The 23,886-nt window shown below is 42.2% G+C and overlaps 1 protein-coding gene and 1 pseudogene across 3 annotated transcripts in view; one reads left to right on the top strand and one right to left on the bottom strand.

Moving 5' to 3' along the window:
- Nucleotides 1-219: 219 nt before the first annotated feature.
- UBD (ubiquitin D) overlaps nucleotides 220-23,886 on the bottom strand; it is a 43,353-nt gene continuing 19,686 nt past the window's right edge. For all 3 annotated transcript variants that reach the window (XR_012517397.1, XM_074398373.1, XM_074398374.1), the window contains 2 exons: nucleotides 1,716-1,755; nucleotides 220-592 (listed from right to left, as the gene is read on the bottom strand). Coding sequence is in view for 2 of the 3 variants with exons in the window: in XM_074398373.1 (XP_074254474.1) it covers nucleotides 462-592; nucleotides 1,716-1,755 (171 nt within the window). In the remaining variant the exon portion in view is untranslated. The remainder of the gene's footprint in view (nucleotides 593-1,715; nucleotides 1,756-23,886) is intronic.
- LOC101031363 (calcium-binding and coiled-coil domain-containing protein 2 pseudogene) lies at nucleotides 22,067-23,590 on the top strand (annotated as a pseudogene).

Raw genomic sequence — 23,886 nt, 5'->3', positions numbered from 1 at the left:
ATTTTTTTTTTTAAGATTTTGGGATATTTGCATATACCATGAGATATCTTGGGAATGAGACCCAAGTCTAAATATAAAATTCACTTGTTTTACATGTACCTTATACACATAACCTGAAGGTATTTTCACATAAAATTTTTAATAATTTTGTGCATGAAATAAAGTTTGTGTACACTGAACCATCAGAAAGCAAAGATGTCGAGTGTAGAATTTTGTGGCATCATATCAGCACTTGGTTTCAGATTTTGAAGCATTTCAGATTTTTGATTTTCAGATTAGGAATGTCCAACCTGTAATGACCAAAAATATCCTACATTATCAGGCCACTCCCACATCAAGTAATCCTTGCTCAGTATCCCCTACTTTGAGCGTTGGAGAACCAGCGAGGATGCTCTTACTGAGTAATGCTGAAATTCTATAAGCAGCAAATAAGACTTTGGAAACAGGGAAGAGAAATGAAGTCACCCACAGAAGTCAGACTTCTGTAGTTCTCTCACATAACATCCCTGTAGAAGGCCCTCTGTGCAGAGTCCAAACATGCCCACTCTTCCTAAGAGAAACTGACTGCCATCTCCTCCAATGTCAGCAGCTCCTGGAATGGCATGAGAACATAAGCATGAGACCCATAAGAGACTAAAAGACAAGAAGGGACACTTGGGCAGGGAAGGGGCAGCAAGATACAAAGAAAGAGAAGAATGGCATGAAAAGCAGACAGAGGGTGACCAAAAGAGAAAATGGGGCCAACTGCAGAGAGAATAAATAAAATGCCCAACACTTTTAACAAGTAGAATCACAGCATCAAGATTCACTGGGGGATTTGAGCAGGAAAATGAGTTCATCTGGTCCAGTCTCATGATTTTGGAGATGAGAAAACAAAGGTCTAGAGTGATTATAATGTGTCCAAAGTCACAAAGCAATCTAGCAGCTGAGTCAGAATTAGAACCAGGCCTGCTTTGGCCCAGCCAAGTTCTCTGGCCAGTGTGCTCCTGTTGCTTCTACCTGCTGAACAGCCAAATAAATAAACCCTGCTCACTGAGTGTATTAGTACATTTTCATGTTGCCAATAAAGACATACCTGAGTCTGGGAAATTTACAAAAGAAAGAAGTTTAATTGGACTTGCAGTTCCACATGGCTGGTGAAGCCTCACAATCATGGCGGAAGGCAAGGAGAAGCAAGTCACTTCATCCATGGGTAGCAGCAGGCAAAGAGAGAGAGACCTTGTGCAGGGAAACTCCTCTTTTCAAATCCATCAGATCTCATGAGACTTATTCACTATCATGAGAATAGCATGAAAAAGACCTGCCCCACGACTAAATTACCTTCCACTGGATCCCTCCAACAACAGGTGGGAATTGTGGGAGTTACAATTCAAGATGAGATTTGGGTGGGGACACAGAAAAACCATATCATTCTGCCCTGGTCCCTCCCACATCTCATGTTCTCACATATCAAAACCAATCATGTGATCCAAACAGTCCCAGTTTCATCATGAGACATCAGTCAAAACTGTGGATTTGAGAGAAAAGATAGGGTCAGGCTTGTGGGAATTGAATACAGAAAAAGATGGCTGAATACAGGCTCAAAGAGCAAAAAGGAAAAGGAAGACACACACACACAGCACACACACACACACAGTTACCACAGAAGTGAGAATGGGAAAGAGAAACAGGAGGATGAAAATATACAGGGGGAAGTCAGGAGGCCACATTCTCACCTGAACTCCGGGTGCAGAGTGCATGGACGCCATGGCTAACCTGTGGAGGATAAAGACAGTAAAAAGTTAAGCTGAGGGGAGACCATCAGTGACCCCCATATTGAGCCCTCCACTTCATTCTACCTCCCCAAACCTAAGAACCATCTCCTCTGCTCATAACTGTCCTTGCCCTTGAGCAAGCCCTGGCCTGTTTCTTGAATTCCTACTGCTCTGTCCTTAAGGCTTTCTCCTTCCAGTCTTTCTCCCCTGACACTCCCTACCTTAACTTCCCCAACCCCATGGGACCCACTCGATATAGTACACCCCAGCACCTGATGGTATCTGCTACCAGAGGTATCCTCATTCTTCAGCTGTGCAGAATTGAAGTAGGAAGTGACTGGGGCATCAAGGAGAAAGGGTAGGAGTCAGATGGAAGAGAATTGAGAGAGAGAGAGAGAGAGATAGGGAATAAGGCAGGCTGAAGCACTAGGTAAATAAAAGGGAAAGAACAAAAAATACCCCAGAGGAAAATTACCTGGTTATAGGGAAAGCCATGTCTGTGCATTCCGACCAGTCTCTTTACCTTCCAACTAAGAGCTTACTCCTACAGCCTATACTTACTGATTCCCCCCATCAACTCCTCCTATGGCAACCTGGTCCCCCACCTTACTGCTCCTCCCTGAGCTCTCTGAGATTCACAGATCAGTGCCACAGGGAGGGCTTGGAGAACCTAGCAGGTGGGGATCTCACGGTCTCACACAGGGGCCAGGAAAGGGAGGTAGGACTCACGAGGAGACACTGTACTCTGTACAAGAGCTCCAACTCAGTCCTGGAAATGGGAGTGTGTGCATGTCCATTGCCAGCCTCTCTGCCTCTCAAGTGTCTGCTCTCACTGGCCTTAATTCTTCCCAGGCAAGGCGGACTAGGAAAGGGTGGGAAGAGAAAATGGTTGAGAAAAAGGGACAGAACTCAGATACATCAGGGCCACTAAGAAGCAGAGGTCCTGGGGGGCATGGAGAAAAAGGGAAGGAAGAGGAACTGACTGGGCTTGCTGCTCCAAAGATTCCTGGATTGGTCCTTGGGGGATGAGAAAAGCAAGAGGTGGAATCTCAGTGCACACTTCAGATTTCAAAGATGCCGCCCACTGCCTATTGAATCTTCTTTATTTCGGCTAACCCTGTGCCCTTCTTTCAAGCTAGTAACAGCGCAGGAAGCGAGCAGCTGCTCTAAATCCGGTTCACCGGGCTGAGCTGGTAACACTCAGCGGGACCTGGAGCAAGTCGTCTAACTTTTCAGCCTTCTTACCCGAAAAAATGAGCCTACTGCAGCACGCTTTTATGAGTAGCTAAGATATGGGATGTTGAGAGACCCTTGAAGAGTAAGAAAATGCAACCGTGGTCGCTGTTGAGCCCGAAAACTACACCCATCCTCAATTGCCCAGCCTGCACCCGCCTTCCCAACGGAACGCCAGGAGCTGGCTGGCCAGGGGGAGGGGCCCCTGGTGAGCGCCTGACAGGGACTCTCCACCGCTGCCATGGAGACGCGGAAGGCTCCGCTTCTCCCTCTGCTTCATCCGCTGCCCCCTGCCCTGGGCCCCTCTAACATGCACAGGAGGTCAGACCTTGGTGATCTTAACGCTGCCTTTTCGGAGAACAGCAGTGGTTTCCATAGAGCTGGGGCAAAGCGGTGCTGACAGAGGTTAGCCCTGAAACAGCAGGAATAAAACAAGAGGCTCTGGGGAGCCGGTTGAGCCTCAAATCTAACGGAAGAGACCTTAGCAAAAGCAGAGAGGATGGGGGAAACAAGGAGACAGGGAAGTAAAGCGAGAATGGTGGGAATGAATAAGAGTGGAAAGAAGGATGGACCAGAGGATACTCAAGGGATGGAAGGTGCCGCGTTGGGGGATGAGAGAGTGGGCGTGGCTTCCAGTGTTTGGAACCGATGGGAGGATGGAGTGGCCATTTAGTGGGGGAAACTCGTATGACAGAGTCCAGAGACTGTAGGAGAGAAGTGGGAGTCCACGCAGACTGGAGGACAGGAAGTGTGAATTAGGAAGGGAGCACTGGTAAGCATGATGGGGGCGGGAATAATGGAAGTTTTGCTTCCTTGGATGCTTCGCACTTTAATGAAAATAATACAAGTTTCTACTCCTTTTTTTAAAATTATTATTCTTTTATTGCATTTTAGGTTTTGGGGTACATGTGAAGAACATGCAAGGTTGTTGCATAGGTACACACAAAGCAGTGTGGTTTGCTGTCTTCCGTCCCCTCTCCTGTATCTGTCATTTCTCCCCATGCTCTCTTCCCACCTCCTCACCCCCTCGTCCCTCCCCCATTTCCCCCCAATGGACCCCAGGGTGTAGTGCTCCCCCCACTGTGTCCATGTGTTCTCATTGTTCAACACCTGCCTATGAGTGAGAATATACGGTGTTTGATTTTCTGCTCTTGTGTCAGATTGCTGAGAATGATGGTTTCCAGGTTCATCCATGTCCCTACAAAGGACGTGAACTCATCGTTTTTGATGGCTGCGTAATATTCCATGGTGTATATATACCACATTTTCCCTATCCAATCTATCATCGTTGGGCATTTGGGTTGGTTCCAGGTCTTTGCTATTGTAAACAGTGCTGCAATGAACATTCGTGTGCACGTGTCCTTGTAGTAGAATGATTTATAATCCTTTGGATATATACCCAGTAATGGGATTGCTGGGTCAAATGGGATTTCTATTTCTAGGTCCTTGAGGAATCGCCATACTGTCTTCCACAATGGTTGAATTAATTTACATTCCCACCAACAGTGTAAAAGTGTTCCTATTTCTCCACATCCTCTCCAGCATCTGTTGTTTCCAGATTTTTTAATGATCGCCATTCTAACTGGTGTGAGATGGTATCTCAATGTGGTTTTGATTTGCGTTTCTCTGATGACCAGTGATGATGAGCATTTTTTCATATGTTTGTTGGCCTCCTGTATGTCTTCTTTTGTAAAGTATCTGTTCATATCCTTCACCCATTTTTGAATGGGCTTGTTTGTTTTTTTCTTGTAGATCTGCTTTAGTTCTTTGTAAATTCTGGATATCAGCCCCTTGTCAGATGGGTAGACTGCAAAAATTTTTTCCCATTCTGTTGGTTGCCGATTCAATCTACTGAATGTTTCTTTTGCCGTACAGAAGCTGTGGAGTTTGATTAGGTCCCATTTGTCTATTTTGGCTTTTGTTGCCATTGCTTTTGGCGTTTTGGTCATGAAGTCCTTGCCTACACCTATGTCTTGAATGGTTTTGCCTAGATTTTCTTGTAGGGTTTTTATGGTGTTAGGTCTGATGTTTAAGTCTCTAATCCATCTGGAGTTAATTTTGGTGTAAGGTGTCAGGAAGGGGTCCTGTTTCTGCTTTCTGTACATGGCTAGCCAGTTTTCCCAACACCATTTATTAAACAGGGAATCCTTTCCCCATTGCTTGTTTTTGTCACGTTTGTCGAAGATCAGATGGTTGTGGGTATGTTGTATTTCCTCTGAGGTCTCTGTTCTGTTCCATTGGTCTATATCTCTGTTTTGGTACCAGTACCATGCTGTTTTGATTACTGTAGCCTTGTAGTATAGTTTGAAGTCCGGTAATGTGAGGCCTCCTGCTTTGTTCTTTTTGCTTAGAATTGACTTGGCTATGCGGGCTCTCTTTTGGTTCCATATGAAGTTTAAAGTGTTTTTTTCCAGTTCCGTGAAGAAGGTCATTGGTAGCTTGATGGGAATAGCATTGAATCTATAAATTACTTTGGGCAGTATGGCCATTTTCACGATGTTGATTCTTCCTAACCATGAACATGGAATGTTTCTCCATCTGTTTGTATCCTCTCTTATTTCGTTGAGCAATGGCTTGTAGTTCTCCTTGAAGAGGTCCTTTACGTTCCTTGTTAGTTGTATTCCTAGGTATTTTACTCTCTTTGTAGCAATTGTGAATGGCAGTTCGTTCTTGATTTGGCTCTCTTGAAGTCTATTACTGGTGTATAGGAATGCTTGTGATTTTTGCACGTTGATTTTGTATCCTGAGACTTTGCTGAAGTTGTTTATCAGTTTCAGGAGACTTTGGGCTGAGATGATGGGGTCTTCCAGATATACAATCATGTCATCTGCAAATAGAGACAATTTGATTTCCTCCTTTCCAATTTGGATATCCTTTATTTCTTTTTCTTGCCTGATTGCTCTGGCTAGAACCTCCAGTACTATATTGAATAGGAGTGGAGAGAGAGGGCATCCTTGTCTAGTGCCAGATTTCAAAGGGAATACTTCCAGTTTTTGCCCATTCAGTATGATATTGGCTATTGGTTTGTTGTAAATAGCTTTTATTGTTTAGAAATACGTTCCATCAATACCTAGTTTATTGAGGGTTTTTAGCATAAAGCATTGTTGAATTTTGTCAAAAGCCTTCTCTGCATCAATTGACATAATCATGTGGTTTTTGTCTTTGGTTCTGTTTATGTGGTGAATTATGTTTATGGACTTGCGTATGTTGAACCAGCCTTGCATCCCCAGGATGAATCCTACTTGATCATGGTAGATGAGCTTTTTGATATGCTGTTGCAATCGGTTTGCCAGTATTTTATTGAAGATTTTTGCATCTATGTTCATCATGAATATTGGCCTGAAATTTTCTTTTCTTGTTGAGTCTCTGCCGGGTTTTGGTATCAGGATGATGTTTGTCTCATAAAATGATTTGGGAAGGATTCCCTCTTTTTGGATTGTCTGGAATAGTTTCAGAAGGAATGGTATCAGCTCCTCTTTGTATGTCTGGTAGAATTCGGCTGTAAACCCATCTGGACCTGGGCTTTTTTTGGGTGGTAGGCTCTTTATTGCTTCCTCGACTTCAGACAATGTTATTGGTCTATTCAGGGTTTCGGCTTCTTCCAGGTTTAGGCTTTGGAGGATGCAGGAGTCCAGGAATTTATCCATTTCTTCCAGGTTTACTAGTTTATGTGCATAGAGTTGTTTGTAATAATCTCTGATGATGGTTTGGATTTCTGTGGAATCTGTGGTGATATCCCCTTTATCGTTTTTTATTGCATCAATTTGATTATTCTCTCTTTTCTTCTTTATTAATCTGGCTAGTGGTCTATTTTTTTGATCTTTTCAAAAAACCAGCTCCTGGATTTATTGATTTTTTGAAGAGGTTTTTGTGTCTGTATTTCCTTCAGTTCTGCTCTGATCTTAGTTATTTCCTGTCTTCTGCGAGGTTTTGAGTTTTTTTTTATCTTGCTCCTCTAGCTCTTTCAATTTTGATGATAGCGTGTCAATTTTAGATCTCTCTTTTCTTCTCATGTGGGCACTCATTGCTATATATTTTCCTCTAGAGACTGCTTTAAATGTGTCCCAGAGATTCTGGTATGTTGTGTCTTCATTCTCATTGGTTTTGAAGAACATCTTTATTTCTGCCTTCATTTCATTGTTTATCCAGTCAACATTCAAGAGCAAGTTGTTCAGTTTCCATGAAGCTGTGAGGTTCTGAGTTAGTTTCTGCATTCTGAGTTCTAACTCGATTGCACTGTGGTCTGAGAGACTGTTTGTTATGATTTCCGTTCTTTTGCATTTGCTGAGGAGTGATTTATTGCCAATTATGTGGTCAATTTTAGAGTAGGTGTGAGGTAGTGCTGAGAAGAATGTATATTCTGTGGATTTGGGGTGGAGAGTTCTGTAAATGTCTATTAGGTTTGCTTGTTCCAGGTCTGAGTTCAGGTCCTGGATATCCTTGTTAATATTCTGTCTGGTTGATCTGTCTAATATTGACAATGGGGTGTTAAAGTCTCCCACTATTACTGTGTGGGAGTCTAAGTCTCTTTGTAAGTCATTAAGAACTTGCCTTATGTATCTGGGTGCTCCTGTATTGGGTGCATATATATTTAGGATCGTTAGCTCTTCTTGTTGCAGTGATCCTTTTACCATTATGTAATGTCCTTCTTTGTCTCTTTTGATCTTTGTTGCTTTAAAGTCTATTTTATCAGAGATGAGAATTGCAACTCCTGCTTTTTTTTGCTCTCCATTTGCTTGGTAGATCTTCCTCCATCCCTTTATTTTGAGCCTTTGTGTATCCTTGCATGTAAGATGGGTTTCCTGGATACAGCACACTGATGGGTTTTGGCTTTTTATCCAATTTGCCAGTCTGTGTCTTTTGATTGGGGCATTTAGTCCATTGACATTTAGGGATAGTATTGTTATGTGTGAATTTGATACTGTCATTTTGATGCTACCTGGCTGTTTTGTTGGTTAGTTGATGTAGCTTCTTGATTGTATTGATGCTCTTTTACCATTTGGTGTGTTTTTGGAGTGGCTGGTACTGGTTGTTCCTTTATATGTGTAGAGCCTCTTTCAGGAGTTCTTGTAGGGCAGGTTTGGTGGTGATGAAATCTCTGAGTGCTTGCTTGTTCACAAAGGATTTTATTTTTCCTTCACTTATGAAGCTTAGTTTGGCTGGATAGGAGATTCTGGGTTGAAAGTTCTTTTCTTTAAGGATGTTGAATATTGGCCCCCAATCTCTTCTGGCTTGTAGGGTTTCTGCTGAGAGATCTGCTGTGAGTCTAATGGGCTTCCCTTTGTGGGTAACCCGACCTTTCTCTCTGGCTGCCCTTAGCATTTTCTCTTTCATTTCAACCCTGGTGAATCTGACGATTATGTGCCTTGGGGTTGCTCTTCTTGAGGAATATCTTTGTGGTGTTCTCTGTATTTCCTGGATTTGAATATTGGTCTGCCTTGCTAGGTTGGGGAAGTTTCCTTGGATAATATCCTGAGGAGTATTTTCCAGCTTGGATTCATTCTCTTCATCACATTCAGGTACATCTATCAGACGTAGATTGGGTCTTTTCACATAGTCCCACATTTCTTAAAGATTTTGTTCATTCCTTTTTGGGCTTTTTTCTCTGTTCTTGCCTTCTCTTTTTATTTCATTGAGTTGATCTTCGACCTCTGATATCCTTTCTTCTGCTTGGTCAATTCGGCTGTTGAAGCTTGTGCATGCTTCATGATGTTCTCGTGTTGTGTTTTTCAGCTCCATCAATTCACTTATACTCCTCTCTATGCTGTCCATTCTCGTTAGCAATTCGTCCAATCTTTTTTCAAGGTTCCTATTTTCTTTGCGTTTGGTTAGAACGTGTTCTTTTAGCTCACTGTAGTTTCTTACTACCCACCTTCTGAAGTCTGATTCTGTCATTTCATCACCCTCCTTCTCCATCCGGTCCGGTTCCCTTGCTGGTGAGGAGTTGTGATCCCTTTTAGGAGGAGAGGTGTTCTGGTTTTGGGAGTTTTCTTCCTTTTTGCGCTGGTTTCTTCCCATTTTTGTGAGTTTATCCACCTGTTGTCTTTGTAATTACTGTCTTTCAGATTGGGTCTCTGAGTGAGCTTCTAGTTCGTGGATGCTGAAGTTACTTCTTCTTCTTCTTTTTTTTTTAAGCTTTCCTTCTAACAGTCTGGCCCCTCTGCTGTAGGGCTGCTGAGGTCCTCTCCAGGCCCTGCTTGCCTGTGGATCACCTGCAGCAGCTGCAGAACAGTAAGGGTTGCTGCCAGTTTCCTCTTCTACTATCTTTGTCCCAGAAGGATGCTTGCCTACTGTCAGTCCGTTCTCTCCTTTATGAGGTGAGTCTTTGGATCTATGGGGGTCAGGGAGCTACTTGAGGAGACAGTCTATCTTTTATTGGGGCTTAAATCCTGAGTTGTGAGCTCTGTTGTTCATTCAGAGCTGCTGGGCAGGTATGTTTAGGTCTGCTGCAGCTGAACTCATAAAGCACTTTTTGTTGCCAGGTGCTCTGTCCCAGGGAGCTGGAGCTTTATGAGTTTCCGTTGCACTACTGCCTTTTTTGATTTTTCTTTCAGGTCTGACCCGCCCAGCTAGCAGCACGCCTAACCACTGCCTGCCCACAGGGGCTTTGCTAAGCTGCTGTGGGCTCCGCCCAGCTGCCCTGAGCTCTTCCCTGCAGTCCTGTTTATCTGGGCGTAGTTAGAACTGTCTCGGCAAAGGTGGCCTTGCCTCTGTTATGGCGGACTCTCTCTCTTGTGGCAGGTTGCCTCAGCAATGGTGGGTTGCTTCGGCAACGGCAGCCTGCCTCCGTAGCGGTGGAGAGTCTTAGTAATGGCGGAAGCCCCTCCCCCATCGAGCCAGACCGTCCCGGTTCAGCTGTGCTTGGTTTGAAGGGCTCAACCCAGAGGGTTTCCAATTACTGTTTTTGTTTTCGTTGTTGTTGGGGGGGGGAGGGGTGGGACCAACCGAGCCTGATCACCTGGCTCCCTGACTCAGAGTCTTTTATTTTAAGTTGAACGACCCCGCGTTCCAGTCGCTTGTTGAAAAGGCGCCGGGATCTCCCGTGCTGCGACTCACTGAGTCGGCTCGAACTGCGGCGCCGGCTCCTGGTGGATTTTTTGCCTAGGAATCTCCTGGCCTGGCTCGCTATTTCAGAAGAATGGGCAACTCTGCCGTCTCAGTGCTCTGATCGCTGGCTAAGAGGGCTCCCAGACCAGTGGCTTTTGTCCGGAGAACCGCAGCAACAGGGCGTGGTCACAGCAGCCACGCGGGCGGAATCAGCCCCACGGGGGCCAAAACAGCTGCACCGGCTGGGACTGTGACACTGGCGACCCCTCTGCCTGGGTCTCTCCTGGGCTGTGGGCAATAAGAGTTCATCTGGAAATGTGGCGTCCACTCACCCTCTGCACTTGCACTGGGAGCTGAAGTCCTGAGCTGTTCTTAGGCGGCCATCTTCCCAGCATTCCAAGTTTCTACTCTTGAATATATCTCTGTCCACATGCTGACATCCATGGTGATGATTCAGAGGATTCTTCCTCCAGATTCCGAGGTTATCGCTTCTTTGCCCTGCACCTTCACAGAACATCCTCACTGCCTTTCTGTTTGCTTGTTTGTTCTGTGTTTTTTGTTTGTTTGTTTGTTTGTTTGTTTTGGGGTTGGTTTGTTTGTTTTTCAGACAGGTCCGTTCTGTCGCAGTGATGCAATCACAGCTCACTGCAGCCTTAACCTCCCAAACTCAGGCAATCTTCTTTATTTTTCAGAAGTCTCCCTATGTTGCCCAGGCTGGTTTCCAACTCCTGGGTTCAAGTGATCCTCCCACCGTGACCTCCCAAAGTGCTGAATTTACAGGTGTGAGCCACCACATCGGCCCAATTAAATAATTTCTAATACCTCACACCTCTTCCACACTACTATCCTTCCAAGTATCTATTATCACACCATGTCCATATGTACACAGTATTCCTGTGTCTGAGGTATTTCACTTAAGAAAATGGCCTTCAGTTTTATTCATATTGCTGAAAAAAAATCATGATGTCATTATTTTTGTGTCCGAACAGTATTCCACTGTGTATATATAGAATATCCAGTCATCCATTGATGGACACCTAGGTTAATTCCATATCTTTGCTATTGTGACTAGGGCTGTGAAAAACACACAAATTCAAATGTCTTTTTAACAAAACAATTTCTTTTCTTTTGGGTAGATACTCAGTAATACGATTGCTGGATTGTATGGTAGCTCTATTTTTAGTTCTTTCAGTAATCTCCATAGTGTTTTCCATAGAGGTTGTATTAGGGTTCTCGAGAGGGACAGAACAAATAGAATATATGCGTGAGAGAGAGTTTATTAAAGAGAATTGACTCACACATCACAAGGTAAAGTCCCATGATAGGCCATCTCCAAAGTAAGGAGCAAGGAAGCCAGTGGTGGATCAGTCCAAGTCCCAAAATCTCAAAAGTAGGGACTTCTGACAGTGCAGAATTTAGTGTGTGGCTAAAGGCCTGAGAGCTTCTAGCAAACCACTGGTGTAAGTCCAAAGGCCCAAAGCTGAAGAACTTGCAAGCCTGATGTTCCAGAACAAGAAGCATCCAGCATTGGCAAAAGATGGAGGCCAGACGACTCTACAAATCTGCTCTTCCGTTGTTTCCTGCCTGCTTTATTCTAGCCAAGCTTGCAGCTAATTAGATGCTGCCCAATCACACTGAGGGTGGGTCTGCCCTTCCTAGCCCATTGACTCAAATGTTGTTCTCCTTTGGCAATACCCTCACAGGCACAACCAGGAACAATACTTTGCATCCTTCAACCCAATGGAGTCGACACTCAATGTTAACCATCGCAGAGGTTACACTAATTTACATTCCCATCAAAATTGTGTAAGCATTCCCTTTTCTCCACATCCTCACCAACACATTATTTTTAGTAGTTTTAATGATTTATCATTCTGATTAGTGTAAGGTGATATCTCATTGTGGTTTCAATTTGCATTCTTCTGATGATTAGTAATGTTAAGCATTCTGTCATGCTTTTTGACCATTTGTATTCTTTTAAAAATGTCCATTGCGCCGGGCGCGGTGGCTCAAGCCTGTAATCCCAGCACTTTGGGAGGCCGAGGCGGGTGGATCACGAGGTCGAGAGATCGAGACCATCCTGGTCAACATGGTGAAACCCCGTCTCTACTAAAAATACAAAAAATTAGCTGGGCATGGTGGCGTGTGCCTGTAATCCCAGCTACTCAGGAGGCTGAGGCAGGAGAATTGCCTGAACTCAGGAGGCGGAGGTTGCGGTGAGCCGAGATCGCGCCATTGCACTCCAGCCTGGGTAACAAGAGCGAAACTCCGTCTCAAAAAAAAAAAAAAAATGTCCTTTGCCCATTTTTAATGGGTTTTTTTGTTTTGTTTTGTTTTGTTTTGTTTTTGGTATTGAGTTCCTTGCAAATTATAAATATTAGTCAACCGTCAGTGCCATTTGCAAATATTTTCTACCAATTTGCAGGTTGCCTGTTCACTCTGTTGATTATTTCTTTCCTGTACAGAAGCTTTTTAGTTTAACTAAGTCCAGTTGGACTGTTTTTCTTTCTATTGCCTATGATTTTGAGAGCTTAGTGATAAATTATTTGCCTAGCCTAATTTCCAGAAAAATTTTCCATACATTTCCTTTTAGCATTTTTACAATTTGAGGTCTGACATTTAAGTCCTTAATCCATCTTGAGTTGATTTTGTATATGGTGAGAGATATGTGTCCAGGTTCATTCTTTTGATATGGCAATATATTTTTTTTCCAGCACTGTTTATTGAAAAGTATGTTTTTTCCCCAGGGTATATTCTTGTTAAATTGATCAAAGATTAGTTGGCTGAAAATATTGGCTTTAATCCTGGGTACTCTATTCCATTCCACTGATCAATGCAGTCATTTTTATACTAGTACTATGCTGTTTTTACTATAGCTTTGTAGTATAACTAGAAGTCTAGTAATGTTATGCCTCTAGCTTTGTTTTCTTGTTATTTATGTAGTTGGCTTGGTCTGTTTTTGCTTATGACTGTGTTGGCCATTCAGGCTCCTTTCTCATGCTATAACAATTTTAGGAATTTTTTTCTAATTCTCTGGAAAATGACTTTAAATTTTGATAATTATTGTTTTCAAGCTGTAGCTTGCTTAGGTCAGTATGGTCATTTTAATGATATTATTTGTTCCAGTCCATGAGCATGGGATGTATTTCCACTCATTTTCATTATCCACTGGTTCTTTCATTAGTGTTTTGTAGTTTTTCCTCCAGAGATCTTTCACCTTTTTAGTTAAATTTGTTCCCAGGAGTTTGCCTTTTGTGGTTATTGTGAATAGAATTGCCTTCTTGATTTGGTTCTCTGCTTACTCATTATGAGCAGATAGAAATGCTACTGATTGGGACTGCTGGGAAGATGTCCAACTAAGAACAGCTCAGGACTTCAGCTCCCAGTGAAAGTGCAGAGGATGAGTGGATAACGCATTTCAAAAGCCACTGCTCTGGGAGCCCTCTTAGCTGGCAATTGGAGCCCTGAGATGGCAGAGTTGCCCATTCATTTGAAATAGTGAACCAGGCCAGGAGATTCCTAGGCAAAAAAAAACACCAGGAACATCGGCGCCGCTGTTTGAGCCGGCTCAGTGAGTCGCAGCATGGGAGATCCTGGCGCCTTGTCAACAGGTGACGGGAACGCTGGTTCGTTCAACTTAAAAAATAAAAAAAAGACTCTGAGTCAGGGAGCCAGGTTATCAGGATTGGTTGGTCCCACCCCCGCCCCCCCAACAACAACAACAATGACAACAAAAACAGTAATTGAAAACGCTCTGGGTTGAATGTTTCACATCAAGCACAGCTGAACCCAGAATGGTCTGGCTCTGTGAGGCAGTGGCGTCAGCCATTACAGAGACTCTCCACCACTATAGAGGCAGCCCACCATTGCTGAGGCAACCCGCCATTGCTGAGGCAACCCGCCACAACAGAAAGAGTCTGCCATAACAGAGGCGGGGTCACCATTGCCGAGGCAGTTCTAACTATGTCCATATAAACAGGACTGCAGGGAAGATCACATGGCAGCTGGGTGGAACCCACAGCAGCTCAGCAAAGCTTCTGCAGGCAGACAGTGACTAGGTGAGCTGTTACCTGGGCAGAGCAGCCCTGAAAGAAAAAACAAAAAGGGCAGCAGCACAACAGAAACTCATAAAGCCCTAACTCCCCGGGACAGAGCACCTGGCAACAAAAAGCGGTTTATGAGTTCAGCTGCGGCAGACCTAAACGTACCTGCCCAGCAGCTCTGAATGAACAATGGAGCTCACAGCTCAGAACTTGAGCCCCAATAAAAGACAGACGGTCCCCTCAAGCAGCCCCCTGACCCCCATAGATCCAAAGAGTCACCTCATAAAGGAGAGAATGGACTGACATTTGGCGAGCATCTTTCTGGGACAAAGATAGCAAAAGAGGACACTGGTAGCAACCCTTATGGTTCCGCAGCTGCTGCAGGTGATCCCTCAGCAAGCAGGACCTGGAGAGGCCCTCAGCAGTCCTACAGCAGAGGGGCCAGACTATTAGAAGGAAAGCTTAAGAAAAGAAAAAAAAGTATCTTCAGCATCCACAAACTGGAAGCTCATTCAGAGACCCAGTCTGAAAGACAGTAACTACAAAGACAACAAATAGATAAACCCACAAAGATGGGAAGCAATCAGTGCAAAAGGATGAAAAATTCTGAAATCAGAGCACCTCTCCTCCTAAAAGGGAACACAGCTCCTCACCAGCAAGGGAACAAGACCGGATGAAGAAGGAGTGTGATGAAATGACAGACTCTGACTTCAGAAGGTGGGTAGTAAGAAATTACAGTGAGCTAAAAGAACATGATCTAACACAATGCAAAGAAACTAAGAACCTTGAAAAAAGATTGGAAGAAATGCTAACGAGAATGGACAACATAGAGAGGAATATAACTGAATTGATGGAGCTGAAAAACACAACACGAGAACTTCACGAAGCATGCACAAGTTTCAACAGCCGAATTGACCAAGCAGAAGAAAGGATATCAGAGATCGAAGATCAACTCAATGAAATAAAAGGAGAAGGCAAGAACAGAGAATAAAGGGCAAAAAGGAATGAACAAAATACTCAAAATATGTGGAACTATATGAAAAGACCTAATCTATGTTTTCTAGGTGTACCTGAATGTGACGAAGAGAATGAATCCAAGCTGGAAAATACTCTTCAGGATATTATCCAGGAAAACTTCCCCACCCTAGCAAGGCAGGCCAATATTCAAGTCCAGGAAATACAGAGAACACCACAAAGATATTCCTCAAGAAGAGTAACCCCAAGGCACATAATCGTCAGATTCACCAGGGTTGAAATGAAAGAGAAAATGCTAAGGGTAGCCAGAGAGAAAGGTCGGGAACCCAGAATCTCCTATCCAGCCAAACTAAGCTTCATAAGTGAAGAAAAAATAAAATCCTTTGCAAAGAAGCAAGTACTCAGAGATTTCATCACCACCAAACCTGCTCTACAAGAACTCCAAGAAAGAGGCTCTACACATATAAAGGAACAACCAGTACCAGCCACTCCAAAAACATAACAAATGGTAAAAGATCATCAACACAATCAAGAATCTGCATCAACTAATGAAAAAAAAAAAAAAAAAAAAAAAACACAGCCAGGTAGCATCTAAATGACAGTATCAAATTAATACATAACAATACTATCCCTAAATGTAAATGGACTAAATGCCCCAATGAAAAGACACAGACTGGCAAATTGGATAAAAACCCAAAACCCATCGGTGTGCTGTATCCAGGAAACCCATCTTATATGCAAGAATACACAAAAGCTCAAAATAAAGGGATGAAGGAAGATCTACCAAGTAAATGGAGAGCAAAAAAAAAGCAGGAGTTGCAATTCTCATCTCTGATAAAATAGACTTTAAAGCAACAAAGATCAAAAGAGACAAAGAAGGACATTACATAATGGTAAAAGGATCACTGCAACGAGAAGAGCTAACGATCCTAAATATATACGCACCCAATACAGGAGCACCCAGATACATAAGGCAAGTTCTTAATGACTTACAAAAAGACTTAGACTCTCATACAATAGTAATGGGAGACTTTAACACTCCATTGTCAATATTAGGCAGATCAGCCAGACAGAAAATTAATGAGGATATCCAGGACCTGAACTCAGACCGGGAACAAGCAAACCTAATAGACATTTACAGAACTCTCCACCCCAAATCCACAGAATATACATTCTTCTCAGCACCACTTCACACCTACTCTAAAATTGACCACATAATTGGCAATAAATCACTCCTCAGCAAATGCAAAAGAACGGAAATCATAACAAACAGTCTCTCAGACCACAGTGCAATCGAGTTAGAATGCAGAATGTAGGAACCAACTCAGAACCTCACAGCTTCATGGAAACTGAACAACTTGCTCTTCAATGTTGACTGAATAAACAATTAAATGAAGGCAGAAATAAAGATGTTCTTCAAAAACAATGAGAATGAAGACACAACATACCAGAATCTCTGGGACACATTTAAAGCAGTCTCTAGAGGAAAATATATAGCAATGAGTGCCAACATGAGAAGAAAGGAGACATCTAAAATTGACACCCTATCATCAAAATTGAAAGAGTTAGAGGAGCAAGATCAAAAAAACTCAAAACCTAGCAGAAGACAAGAAATAACTAAGATCAGAGCAGAACTGAAGGAAATAGAGACACAAAAACCTCTTCAAAAAATCAATAAATCCAGGAGCTCGTATTTCGAAAATATTAACAAAATAGACAGACCACTAGCCAGATTAATAAAAAAGAAAAGAGAGAATAACCAAATTGATGCAATAAAAAACGATAAAGGGGATATCACCACAGATTCCACAGAAATCCAAACCATCATCAGAGATTATTACAAACAACTCTATGCACATAAACTAGTAAATCTGGAAGAAATGGATAAATTCCTGGACACCTGCATCCTCCCAAGCCTAAACCCAGAAGAAGCCGATACCCTGAATAGACCAATAACAAGGTCTGAAGTCGAGGCAGCAATTAAGAGCCTACCACCCAAAAAAAGCCCAGGTCCAGATGGGTTCACAGCCGAATTCTACCAGACATACAAAGAGGAGCTGGTACCATTCCTTCTGAAACTATTCCAGACAATCCAAAAAGAGGGAATCCTTCCCAAATCATTTTATGAGGCCAACATCATCTGATACCAAAACACGGCGGAGACTAAACAAGAAAAGAAAACTTCAGGCCAATATCCATGATGAACATAGATGCAAAAATCTTCAATAAAATACTGGCCAAAGAAATGCAACAGCACATCTAAAAGTTTATCCATCATGATCAAGTAGGATTCATCCCAGGGATGCAAGGCCAGTTCAACATACACAAGTCGATAAACATAATTCACCACATAAACAGAACCAAAGACAAAAACCACATGATTATCTCAATAGATGCAGAGAAGGCTTTTGACAGAATTCAACAGTGCTTTATGCTAAAAACCCTCCATAAACTAGGTATTGACAGAACATATCCCAAAATATAAAAGCTATTTATGACAAACCCAGAGCCAATATCACACTGAATGGGCAAAAACTGGAAGCATTCCCTTTGAAATCTGGCACTAGACAAAGATGCCGTCTCTCACCACTCCTATTCAATATGTAGTACTGGAAGTTCTAGCCAGAGCAATCAGGCAAGAAAAAGAAATAATGGGTATTCGATTAGGAAAGGAGGTAGTCAAATTGTCTCTATCTGCAGGCAATATGATTGTAAATTTAGAAGACCCCATCATCTCAGCCCAAAATCTCCTGAAACTGATAAGCAAATTCAGCAAAGTTTCAGGATACAAAATCAATGTGAAAAATTACAAGCATTCCTGTACACCAGTAACAGACTTAAAGAGAGCCAAATCAATAATGAACTGCCATTCACAATTACTACAAAGAGAATAAAATACTAGGAATACAACTAACAAATAATGTAAAGAACAATCTCTTCAAGGAGAATCATAAACCACTGCTCAGTGAAATAAGAGAGGACACAAAGAGATGGAGAAACATTCCATGTTCATGGTTAGGAAGAATCAACGTTGTGAAAATGGCCATACTGCCCAAAGTAATTTATACATTCAATGCTATCCCCATCAAGCTACCAATGACCTTCTTCACAGAACTGGAGAAAAACACCTTAAACTTCATATGAAACCAAAAGAGAGCCCTCATAGCCAAGTCAATTCTAAGCAAAAAGAACAAAGCTGGAGACATCATACTACCTGACTTCAATCTATACCACAAGACTGTAGTAATCAAATCGCATGGTACTTGCACCAAAACAGAGATATAGACCAATGGAACAGAACAGAGGCCTCAGAGGCAATGCCACACATCTACAACCATCTGATCTTTGACAAACCCAACAAAACAAGGAATGGGGAAAGGAGTCCCTGTTTAATAAATGGTATTGGGAAAACTGGCTAGCCCTGTGCTGAAAGCAGAAACTGAACCCCTTCCTAACACCTTACACTAAAATTAATTCCAGGTGGATTAAGGACTTAAACATAAGACCTAACACCGTAAAAATCCTAGAAGAAAACCTAGACGAAACCATTCAGGACATAGGCATAGGCAAGGACTTCATGACTAAAACACCAAAACATTGGCAACAAAAGTTAAATAGACAAATGTGACCTAATCAAACTCCAGAGCTTCTGCACAGCAAAAGAAACAGTCATTAGAGTGAATCAGCAACCAACAGAATGGGAAAAAAATTCTGCAATCTACCTATCTGACAAACGGCTGATATCCAGAATCTATGAAGAGCTAAAACAGATTTACAAGAAAAAAAAGTGGGTGAAGGATATGAACAGAAACTTTACAAAAGAAGACATATATGAGGCCAACAAACATATGAAAAAATGCTCATCATCACTGGTCATTAGAGAAATGGAAATCAAAACCACATTGAGATACCATCTCACACCAGTTAGAATGGTGACCATTAAAAAATCTAGAGACAACAGATGCTGGAGAGGATGTGGAGAAATAGGAACACTTTTACACTGTTGGTGGGAATGTAAATTAGTTCAACCCTTGTAGAAGACAGTGTGGCGATTCCTCAAGGACCTAGAAATAGAAATTCCATTTGATCCAGCAATCCCATTACTGGGTATATATCCACAAGATTATAAATTGTTCTATTATAAGGACACGTGCACACGAATGTTCATTGCAGCACTGTTTAGAATAGCAAAGACCTGGAACCAACAAATGCCCATCGATGATAGACTAGACAGGGAAAATGTCGCACATATACACAATGGAATACTATGCAGCCATAAAAAATGATGAGTTCATGTCCTTTGTAGGGACATGGATGAACCTGGAAATCACCATTCTTGGCAAACTGACACAAGAACAGAAAATCAAACACCCCATGTTCTCACTCATAGGTGGGTATTGAACAATGAGAACATATAGACACAGGGAAGGGAACATCACACATTGGGGTCTGTGAGGGGAAACTAAGGGGGGGACAGTGGGGGGTGGGGAGCTGGGGAGGGATATTATGGGGAGAAATGTCAGGTATAGGTGATGGGGAGGAAGGCAGCAAACCACATTGCCATGTATGTACCTATGCAACAATCTCACATGTTCTTCACATGTACCCCAAAACCTAAAACACAATTTTATATATATATATATATATATATATATATATATATATATATATATAAAGAAAAAGGTAAGAATACAGAAAAGTAATCCTGTCTCTTAAAATGTTATTTTTATTACTTTTTTAAAAAATTAAAATAACCCAGATATCCAAGAAAAAGCAATAGTTAAGAAAATTATAACAAATTATACAGTTGACTACACATGTATCTTGTCGGTACTACAGTGCCTAGTTGTTAGCAGATGATCAATAAATATAAATTACTTTTTTCTCTTTATAAGAAACCTTTAATAACAGAAATTCTGTCATTATAATGTGAGACGGCTAAAGCAAAGTGAAAACATAAATTTGCAGAGACCATAATGCACTCAGCTATGTTAAAAATATTCAATTTTTGACATATGAAAGGAGTGCAAAAGGGAATATATTAAAAGATTGAAGGTGGTTAATAACAGTATTGGTTGGCTGGATTATGGATAGGCTTTTTATCTTCTATGTACTCCATATTTCCCAATTTTCCATAATCAGTATATATTAATTTATTTCAAAAAAAATGACTTTTGAAGTAAAAAATGAAGAACAATATGTAAGAAAGGTCATGCATGCTGATGCAAACTATAAGGGGTCTGGGAAGTAAGAGGAAGCTCCGGAAGGCTTTCTGGAGGAGGTGGAGCTTGTGCTAAGCCTTGAGGGTGGAAGAGGGCTAAGATAGGGTAGAGAGAACAACAAGGGCATTTTACTGAAGCAAAGGCAAATGGAAATGCAAAGATGTGAGACAGAAAATGAAAATCATGGGCAGTCACTCAATCTGACCAGTAGTGTCATTTACATTAGGAGAAGCGGAACACCTTCTGGGCCTAAAAACTTGGGGCTGGATTGCTGGAAGTCTCCATTGTCACCTTCAGCTAGAGAGGAATGCAGGAGCTAGTTACATCCTTTGAACCACTGCTCATTCCTCTTACTAAGGCAGGAGACACAGGTTAAATTCAAGGCAAATACAAAAACTCTGAAAAGATCCTGAGGGAAAAGGAAAGGAAACAGAAAGAATCATGGGAAGTCGTCTGTGTGTTACTATATTATTCAAGTTGTCTTCACTGTGCCCCAAACAAAGTTTAAGATGCATTGAATTCTGGCCTTTTGTCATGGCCCCCATATTTGCCATGCACGTTTCCCCATCAACATCTTTGTTTGAAGCAGCTCTCCTGGACTTTAATAGGCACCTACCATGGTGAGATGAAGCCCCTGCTCCTCCTCTGAAAAGCCTTCTCCACTTCTCCTACCCGGAATGCATGCCCCACCTTCAATCCTCACTGCACTCACTTGCCTTTCCTTGGTTATTTACTGACTTGTGCCCTAAGTGCATTTTAAAGTAGTATTTTGCTTTGTTTTTAAGGAATTTAACTTGCCTTCTCAAATATAGTACAAACTCCTATGGCCAGAACCTTTTATTGTGTTTTTTTGTAACTCCAGTCTCAAACATTATGCTTCATAAAAAGCAACTGCTCCGAGATGATTATGTCTCCATTGAGACATCTGGCAATGTCCGGAGCCATTTTGATTTTCACAATTGGAGAGGAGGCACTATTGTCACCTAGTAGATAGAGCCCTGGGATGGTTCTAAATATCCTACAATGCACAAGACAGCACCCCCAACAAAGGATGATCCAGTCAAAAACATCAGTAGTACTAAGGTGGAGAGCACTGATCTTTAGGTCTTGTGACTAGGCTTTTTCTTTCCGAGTAATATGAAAACCGTTGGAAGATTTTCAGGTAATAAGTGGTATGATCTGAGTTGTATTATAAATGGGTTATTCTAGCTTCCATGTTGAGAATATACTAAAGGTTAAGGGAGGAACCAGAGGATTACCTCAATAATCCAAGCAAGCAATTATGATGACAGGGACAGACCAGAGTGGTGATCCTAACAGTGGTAACAACTTGTGAGTTCTACAACATATTTTTGCAGATACAGCCAATAGAATGTGTGGATAGATTATATGTGGGTGAGATGAATAAGAGTCAGTATCCCAAGATTTTTGTCTGAGAAACTAGAATAATGAATTTTTACTACAGGAGATGAGAAAGGCTACAGAAGAAGCACATTGTGGGGGAAAGGGATGGGTAGTAAGGAGCTCAGTTTATGGCGGGTTAAACTCAATATGCATATTAGATACCAAAATGGTGCTAGTGGGTACACAGTTGGACATAGGAATCTGGAGGTTAGGAGAAAAATCCAGGCTGGTAATATATATTTAGGAGTCATCAGCATATGAGACTGGATGAGGAAAGTACATATAAAAAGGGAAAGAGGGCCTATTGCTGTTGCTCCGCTGCTGGCTGCTGGCCCTGGAAACCCCTGTCATTTCCCTCAGATCATCTTTAACAGTGTGGAGAAGTTCCACATCCCTCGGGGGGGATGTCACATGTCATTACACCTTCACCCAGTATTTTGTCCCTCATCTAAAGGATTGGATTAGCATCTTTAGAGTGGGGTGGAAGACAACCTGTGAGTATTACACCTTCATGTAGGTTAATTTGCCCACTAACCTAAACAACGAATCAGCCAAACAGCAGGAAGTCCAATTCAAAGCTTACTGCCTGCCCAAGGATGATGAGTATTACCAGTTCTGCTACGTGGATCAGGATGATGTGGTTCAGGGAGCAAGTATTCCTTTCCAATTCCATCCAGAAAATGAGGAAGACATCCTACTTGTTACCACTCAGGGAGAGGTGGAAGAGATTGAGCAGCACAACAAGGAGCTTTGCAAAGAAAACCAGGAGCTGAAGAACAGCTGTGTCAGCCTCCAGAAGCAGAATTCAGACATGCAGGCTGAGCTCCAAAAGAAGCAGGAGGAGCTAGAAGGCCCACAGAGCATCAATAAGAAGTGGGAACTGAAAGTGAAAGAGCAGGAAGACTGTTGGGAGACAGAGCTGCTTCAACTGAAAGAACAAAACCAGAAGATGTCCTCAGAAAATGAGAAGATGGGAATCAGAGTGAATCAGCTTCAGGCCCAGCTGTCAAATCAAGAGAAAGAAATGGAGAAGCTTGTTCAGGGAGATCAAGATAAGACAGAACAGTTAGAACATCTGTAAAAAGAAAATGACCGCCTCTTTCTCAGTTTAACAACAGAGGAAGGACCAGAAGAAGCTCGAGCACACAGTGGAGTAAATGAAGCAGAATGAAACTACTGCAGTGAAGAAGCAACAGGAATTAATTGATGAAAACTTTCACCTGTCAAGAAGACTGAGTGAGAACACAACAATATGTAATGTTCTGCAGAGAAAGAGAGATTGGAAGGAGAAAATGATCTTTTGAAGAGGGAGAACAGCAGATTGCTCAGTTACATAGGTCTGGATTTTAATTCTTTGCCATATCAAGTACCTACTTCAGATGAAGGAGGCACAAGACAAAATCCAGGACTTGTCTATGGAAACCCATATTCTGATATCCAAGAAAGTTCTTCCCCAAGCCCACTCTCCATCAAGAAATGACCCATCTGCAAAGATGATATTTGTGACTACACCTTGGAGCAACAGCAGATGCAGTCCCTTTGTTCAAATTGTCCAATTTGTGGCAAGATCTTCCCAGCAAGAGAGAAGCAGATCTTTGAAGACCACGTGTTCTGCCACTCTCTGTGAGTGTCCCAGCCTCTTGGATATATACAGAGATTTTACAGAGTAGTACCTATAGCTTCTATCATGAGTTATATGAGTCAAGATCCTGCCTAACCTGAAATTACTAGAGATTTACTCAGCCCTGCTGCCACTAACAGTGGAGTCATGTCACTTATCTGAAGGACCCTGTTAAGAGCTTCTGCTGACATCCTTGTGGGTTACTACCTTTAAGTCACATAAATCTAGCTGTATCATCCTCTCACCTATCATTCTTCCAAGGGTCTTCAGTACAAGGGCCCTGGGATGGAGCCAACCTAGATATTCACAACAGTTCTGACTTGGCACTAAGTCATTAGTTTTCCAAGTTGTCCCACTGCCATTCAGTGGCAGGCCTTGAGTGTGTTTATTCTCAGTCCTAACCCTGGGGCCAGAGATTGGTCTGAGGTTGAGAATTCCTTTCTCCTCCTCCTCCTCAGTGTTGCTTTCTCCAACTGATTGCATTAGACTAGCCAAAAATGCACAGCAAAGAGCTCAGAAGTCCAGTTTGTATACCAAAGGTTTCTCATGTAAATTTCTCAGCCCCAAAAGAAGCATCTTATTCCTGA

This window comes from Saimiri boliviensis, chromosome 4, assembly GCF_048565385.1.
Source record: "Saimiri boliviensis isolate mSaiBol1 chromosome 4, mSaiBol1.pri, whole genome shotgun sequence".
NCBI classification, from domain to species: Eukaryota; Metazoa; Chordata; class Mammalia; order Primates; family Cebidae; genus Saimiri; species Saimiri boliviensis.
This window is presented reverse-complemented; position numbering and strand designations above follow the sequence as displayed.